General features: G+C 41.4%; 1 protein-coding gene and 1 long non-coding RNA gene across 3 annotated transcripts in view; one reads left to right on the top strand and one right to left on the bottom strand.

The window, feature by feature from the left end:
• Positions 1-609: 609 nt before the first annotated feature.
• Positions 610-6,692, bottom strand: LOC308057676 (C-C chemokine receptor type 4-like). Of its 2 annotated transcripts, none has more exons than XM_080411730.1 (3): positions 6,408-6,692; positions 3,362-3,480; positions 610-2,176 (listed from the first exon to the last, which is right to left on the bottom strand). In XM_080411730.1, the coding sequence occupies exon 3, from the start codon at positions 2,159-2,161 to the stop codon at positions 1,085-1,087; it is 1,077 nt and encodes a 358-aa protein (XP_080267856.1). In that variant the 5' UTR covers positions 2,162-2,176; positions 3,362-3,480; positions 6,408-6,692; the 3' UTR covers positions 610-1,084. The 2 variants fall into 2 exon arrangements, with proteins under 2 accessions (XP_080267856.1, XP_080267857.1); XM_080411731.1 differs by lacking the exon at positions 6,408-6,692 and adding an exon at positions 3,733-3,751.
• The window catches only part of LOC308057681, a 20,752-nt gene continuing 19,160 nt past the window's right edge, over positions 5,696-7,287 (top strand). Inside the window, exon 1 of the long non-coding RNA XR_013925391.1 lies at positions 5,696-6,428. This is a non-coding gene — a long non-coding RNA (uncharacterized lncRNA). The remainder of the gene's footprint in view (positions 6,429-7,287) is intronic.

Below are 7,287 nucleotides of genomic sequence, written 5' to 3'. Positions count from 1 at the left end.
CTACCACATTACTGATTTTTGTCTCTTAATTATTTTTGTGCCAAAATCTAAACATTGTTATGTGAGTTTCCTTCCTGTTCCAGATCTCTGATGAATGTCATGTAGGTCTGTGAGTGGCTGCTTGGGGCATCACGCTCTAAACCTTTTGCTGTTATCAAACGCTAGGATTCATTGTGTGTTTTCTAAGTTATGACAGACGATTTCTACAAAACCAGTGAATGAAGATTGAGTCTTGGGGTTAAGTACTTTTGGAACAAAGAACATTGACTTTAAAAGAAACACTTTTAACCAAGATGCTTCCAACTTATTCACACATGCTGGAAAATAATTTTTTAAAATGCTTTTTTATTCAAAAATATTTTACACATTTTCTAGTTAATTTTGGATAGCAATTCTGTATTTTAATTACAGTGATAAAGTAATTCAGAATGCCCATATATACACATACACATAGGCATATGTGGTGACTTGGACACCTAAGAGAAAACGTGTCTATAAGACTATGTAATGCATTTGCTTTGCGTCTTTGTGCACATAAAGAATTTTTCTGTCCTTTTTCTTAATGACTGAGGGTGTATCCTCCCCTGAGATGAAACGTTTAATGGTAAGAGGTATTGTTAATAGCTTGCTAATAGTCAGAGCGAACAAGTCCTACACAAATCAACTGTAGAATAAAGATATGGTAATAACCATCCTACTCAAACAAATATATTTTCCAAATGCACATACTGATAACAAGCAGCTCTCTCTCGTCTGCTCCTCTGTGTAGGCCAATCTCTGTCTTGATGCTTGTGAAGAAGCAGCACAGCATATAGTGCTTTGCTGAAAGCCGAGGCTGCTGTTACGTCTGAGCAGTGATCTGTAATTGCAGCAGATAAAACCTGCACGTCTATCTCCCACATTGCACATCTAGGACACTTTCTGTCATAACATTCAGAAAATCTAGAAGCAGAAATCAAAGCTGAAGTAATTAATTATCTGGCAGTAGCTTATTGTGAAATGCATGTGCATTTGTTTAGCTTTTCAAAGTTCCTGCTTTTGTCAGTTTGTTTGGTGGTGAGTTCAGTGGCTGATCTGAAACACATTACAGAGCATCTTGATCCCCTGTAGATTGCGTGTGGAATGAATTAGTAGATTCAGTGTGGTAAGTGATGTGAACTCCGCACCACTTGCAAATAACTCCAGGTAACCGCCAGTTCTTAAAGAGCATCTTCAGGTACTTCTTAAATTTTTCTCCCATGAAGAAGTAGATGACCGGATTGAGGCAACAGTGAAAAAGGCCGAGGATTTCTGTTACCTGGAAAGCATAGTCCAGATTCCTGCTCGCTTGACAGTCTCTAATGACTCCCACAGTTTCCAGCACTTGTAAAAAAATAACAATGTTGTAAGGGGTCCAAAAGAAGAAGAACATGATCATGACAGCAAAGATCATCTTCACAGCCTTATTCTTTTTCTCATTTTTACAGTGAACTAATGTTTTAATAATCATGGAGTAGCAGAATGTCATAACTATAAAAGGGATTAGGAGCCCTAGAATGTTGATTTCCAAAGTGGAAAAAAGTTTCCACGTTGTGAAATTACCTGGATATCTCAGCTTGCAGGTAGTATAATTGTGTTCATTAAAAGATTCTCTAAATACAAGTTCTGGAACTGAGGCCGAAAGAGCTACTAGCCATACAACAAGGCTAGTAATCAAGCCATGGAAAGCAGTCCTTGCTTTCAAAGAAAACACTGCACGAACAATTGCTAGGTATCTGTCTATGCTCATAAGCGTAATAAAAAATATCCCACTGTAAAACCCAACCAGGTAGATCCATGAAATGATTTTACACCAGGGAGTTCCAAAAACCCATTGGTCTATCGTGAAATAAGACCAGAAGGGCAAGGATAAAACAAAGAGCAAATCGGAGATGGCAAGGTTTAGCAGGTACACATCAGTCATGCTCTTCAGCCTCTTGTATTTGAAGAGGACCACAATGACCAGAACGTTTCCTGTGAGCCCGACCAGGAATACTAGGGTATACAGAACAGGTAGGAAGGAGGCTGCAAACCTCTTGACGCTTTCCTTACTGCATGGTTTTGGAGCTTCATTGTAATTATCGTAGTAGTCATAGAAGGTTGAGATTTCAACTTCAAAGGACTCTGTACTTGAAGAACTCATGTTTTCCCCCAGTTCCTGAGAAAGAAAGAATATAAAAATGCTAGTGACTTTCAGTGCCTGAAGACCGTGTGCTTACTCTGCAAGCCTGCATCACTAGCAGAGACTGACTGCCAGTTCCAGCACGCTTCTCATTACAGGTTCTCAAATGCTATTTAAGCATTATGGGATGCATAGGCGCACTTGCAAAATATACTGTCCTTAACGTGCATGTGCATAGTCCTTGGAACACTGCAACTCGGATGTCAAGCATGCAGAGCACACTGTTCAAATGGTGGAGAGGAAAGCAAATAATAAGGAAAGGTATGGGCCACAGATACCAAATCAGAGTGGGAGGAATCCTTTGGGATAAAGTAAAAAGCAAAGGCACTATTCACAGCAGTTCAGGATTTCACCCGCTTTCCTAATCAGACAAACATCACTGTAAGAAGTTTGTCTTCCTAAGTTGACCCTTCTAATGAAATTATGCTTACTGAAAGCTGATGTGAGTTTTCAGTCAGTGCTGTTTTCTGTGGCTAACAGAAATGTGTCATTTTCATACGTACTTTTCTAATAGGCAGAGACAGAGTTTTAAATGATGTTAGTTTGAAGTAACTAACGTGGACACAGTGCGACTATATTGCTTATGTATTACTTTGTGTGTTATTCCCATAACAGCGTCATTTTTTTTAGCCTACTGTACCAAAATTTTTCTAAGTCTGAGTTATGTTCTTCCCCTTTATTTTTTTTAATAGAAAACAGAAGAGTTGAGTATAGTCGCTTTAGTTGTCTTTGCACTGTATGTTGTAACAAACATTGACTATCATTAACCTGACCCCTTCTGTGTGTAGGTAGTTCCAGGCATGACACCTCTCTGGCCTCCAGTTCCGTTCTGTTATACACAGAGAAGAATTTGATCTGAATTACGAGTCACAGGGTCAAAACTGTTTGACGCCAATGGTCTAGACATGACAGTTTCCCAACAGCTGCACCTAGACATACCTGAATTTAATCTAGATTCAGCATAATATACTTAAATATTTAAAACTGAAAACATGCTCACAGAACACACATACACCCACTTCTGATGATGCAGGATTCTTTAAAACTGGTTTAAAATTTACCTTAGCAGCAGCAAAAGGTAAATGAAAAAGCATTACATTCACGCACATGATGAGTATACGATACACAACTGTTTCAGCAACTGCAGTTTTTTAATTTTACCTTTTCCTTCCTTCTCAGACGATGTGAAGAAGCTTCTTTGCTCTAAGTGTGCAGAATCACTTGCTTCTCACCGGGTAGCTCTGAGAGGCAGGTGCTGCCCGCACAGCGATATCCAGCAGCTGCAAAAAGCAGATGTCACTAAATAGCTGTCTGTCTCTCTTAACGGAAACTTTGTACTTCCTTACAGATTGTATCACAAGTGCTTTTCTCCCCAGTGCTCATAAGAGCTGGTCCATTAAATTCGGAAATAAAATTAAATACATCTTAATGTGTAAGAAAATGCAAAGTTCCCACTGAGAGCCTGATTACTGAGTTAAAACAGCTTCATTGTACGCAATAATCCTTAAAATAGATGTCACTAAGCAGCTCACATTCCCCAGAAGCCTTATTCTTTCTTATGGGTTGTAAAATGCATCTTGACGTTTGATTATTCTATTCTGCAATTACCTGTAGTGAGCAAGAGGAGGAAGGCGCTTGGTGCGTATGTGGAAGGGGTGTTTCTAGTCCCCCTCCTTCAGATAACTGATTTTGCAAATTATGCTGTGTACTTGTAGAAGAAATGAGCTGTATAGATTTAGTAGGGAAGGCTCCTTTTATTCATTGTTGTTTGATTTTCCTAACTCCTATTTACCTTGCTAAAAAAAGAAATGAAGGCATGTTAAATTCATGCTAACTTTTTGCTTGATGTCTCCTGTAGCAGGTTTTATGTACAGTAAATCTACCTCCTATCGCTGGCCTGGCACAAATGGTCGTAGTGGTCAGAATACCATATAAGAAATGGCATGTGTGTGCATGACAGTGTAAGGGCAGAGGGTGCTGAGGTTTGCCATAGTGCTTGTCACAGGGGGAAGCTCAGCAGCTTTTATGAACTTCTCCTGAAAGTGCAGTGGGCCCTGTCTGTCTTTTGGGGGATCCTGGAAAAGGAGAAGGGAGAACAGAGGACATGTGCTGGCGAAATGGGATGATTTAGGGTCCTGCCAGCAGAACAGCTGTGCTAGTAGCTGGCAAGTGCTGCTCTCCTTTATGTTACAGTAAAGGCCAGTCAAGAGGAAGTAAAAGCCATTTCTCAACAGGGGAGGCTGCGTGCTTGTTCACAGGGGAACCTGAAGAGACACAATGAGAAGCAGAAACGTGAAAGCTACAGGAGGTGGTTGGGAGGGTAGAAAGCATCATAGATCTCAGTCCGGGAGAGGCTGTATGTCTTGTAGTTTGACCTCCGGTGTTACTCTGCACACGGGTATAGCTTTTGTTCAGTTATGCTGTGTTGCTATTCCGTATGCCTCTGACGTTGTTACTCTGTCCAATGACTTCCAATTGGCTGAAGTGTTTCTTCCAGAAAAGCTTGATGTAAGGACAGCATGAGATGTGGGACATAGTGGTTTCATGTTTCGCCAGAATAAAACAATTGTATGGGAAGTAGCTTCTCAGTCATCTTTCACAGGTTGTATCTGTATTTAAGTCTGTCACTGCGAGATGTTCCTCCACTGCAGGGTATTGCTCTGCAGATCATATATGTCTTCTCTTCAGTTTGCTAGCAGACCTTTAAAGATGTCAACATCGCGTGAGCAGGCAATGCTGTGGTACCATTTTCATCAGCTCTGCTCAGAGAAACTAGAAGCTGTTGCTCTTGCTGCAGTTGTGTCTGTCCAAGGGCCTCACTAATCTCTTCTTTGATGTGTTCTCGTACTAGGGGCACAAGTTCAGCTCTTCACCCACAATTACAAAGACCAAATCTTTCTTTAAGCATCTGCTTTTCAGGAAAAAAAAACACCTTTTGCTCTGCAGGCATTGTTCTTTCTTAGTTTGGGCTGTAATGTTTTTGGCTCAGTAAACCACTATGCATCTGTGTGCTTATCTTGTCCCACTCAATATTTTCTACTCCATCAAACTAGGCATCTCCTTTGAATTTCATCAATGGTAGTTTTTCTTGATTTCCAGATGAAGTAGTGAATATAAGTGAATCCAGATACAATCTCTTTTCTAGCCTGTAAGAACACTTCTTAGTTAAGGGATGATTTCCCATCATCAGCTACCTCTTGAGATCTGGTGACCTGTCCGTAGCACACATGCCATACTTCAGATATGCTTCTGATCTTTCAGTCATACTGGTAGCAGGGACCAAGTCTGCATCCTTATGAATGCCAGTTTGGCACTATTCGTACGACAGTGGCCTGGAGAAAGGACCTATCTGACATATTGCCTTTTGCCTAGCACTAGAATTCCCAGCAGAGAATGCTTTCTAAGCAGCTCTTTGTATCTGCTTGCTGCCTTGGGGTGAAAGCTGGGCTGCTACCACCGGAGGAGTAGGGCAACAAAGGCTCCTTCTCGCACACCTGTGCGACTGTGGTGAGGTGGAGACGAATGGCTGGACCACACTGTCTTGCAAAGCAGTGGCTGTGTTGGAGAAGCCTGCCATACCAATGCATTTCATCCTGCATAAGCAAATGAGAAGGTCTGTCTTTGTAAGGAGACTCGGCAAGAGGGGGTGTCTGCAGAAAGAGGAATGCTCTGCCACAAAAAGAGGAGAATGGTTGTGGCTGCAGATGGTGAAAACTTCGGATGTATGAACTCCAGAAAATGAAGCTAAAAAAATACCTGCCACTCATGCAAATCAAGAAGATAAAAATGAAGCCTGAAACACCTGATAGCTTACAGATGAAAAGAGTCCCTGGGAGAGCCTGTGAGGAAAACTACAGAGAAGACAAACATAAAGGAAATCTCTAAGCAAATGAGATGATGCAGAAAATGGATGAGAGGTGTTGTGAGTGAAGATCCTGCAATGGCTTGGAGAGAAAGAGGAGTGAAAGGGACTAAGCATAACTAGTCCATAGTAGAGGAGCTCTGAGTTCCCTTCTAACGTGGCAGCATGTCTTTTTTTCATCTCCTATTTGGTGAAGAAGAACCTGGCACAGACTATCAAAGGGGGAATAGCAGGAGGCAGCAAGGCTATGAGGAAAGGGGGAAAGGATCTCCGTGAGATGTAGAGGATGTTGCTGTAAAACTGACAGATTGGCAGGGGAAGGTGAGAAGAAAGAAGTCGTCTTACCCCTTTGCTAGATGGTATCAGGTATGTGGCACTGACCAAATAAATCATGAGAGTGTGGAGAAGTGGACCAAACCTGATTTGCCTGACTGGGAGGAGATTAACCTTTTTTATGGGATGGAGAGAGGCACGCTAAAACCAACAGAAGGGAACTTAATAAAAGCAAAAGCAGAACAACCCACACCATGAAAACCTTGCTTATCAACAAAAGATATTTCAGCCACTCCCACTTTTACTGAAAGTCTTAGCATTATACAGGATGCTTAAGAGTCTTGCCCAGGGAAGAGCTAGAGATGGATGTTTATCTAATCTGCTAGTTAGGCTGTAAGATACTCACCACTGATACCCCAGCGCACCATCCATTCCCTCTGATATCAGTGTTGGCCATAGATAAGGGTTCGGAAGTGTTTATTGGAGAAGTTCTCATCCAGAAGAGACTGCCTCAGGAGAGAAGCAGGTGATGGCAACTAAAGATAGCCAACTATTGCATGAATCAGTATTTTCACTGATTGTGTGGATTAGCGCGGGATCCAGGCCACCAGAGTCACAGCTGGATAAACAATTACCTTTCTCAATAAACTGTTGTCTTCATCAGGTGGCCAACCCCTTCTTGTGTGGTCAGGCTTTGTGCAGTTCTTTTGCAATTCCAGTGAATTTGAATCACAGTTTGCATATGTGTAGTTCCCACCCTTGCATTAGCAAAGTGTTTGTGCCACCTCTTCGTTGTGCAGTTCCTTTCTTTGTAATCTTTGCTTTATTCCATATTTCCTGTGCATGACTAAAACTGCAGCAATCTGAGAGAGAACTAAAAAAAAAGGAAAATGAATTAATTTCCTGTCTACACGTTGTCCCAGGTGATTCACTCATAATTTACCTCAAATCT

The sequence above is a fragment of the Falco punctatus genome (genome assembly GCF_963210335.1).
Source record: "Falco punctatus genome assembly, contig: scaffold_200, whole genome shotgun sequence".
Taxonomy (NCBI): Eukaryota; Metazoa; Chordata; class Aves; order Falconiformes; family Falconidae; genus Falco; species Falco punctatus.
This window is presented reverse-complemented; position numbering and strand designations above follow the sequence as displayed.

Bases quoted from the DNA above. Each gene is read 5' to 3' on its own strand.
- LOC308057676 (XM_080411730.1), bottom strand. From the start codon at position 2,161: ATGAGTTCTTCAAGTACAGAGTCCTTTGAAGTTGAAATCTCAACCTTC.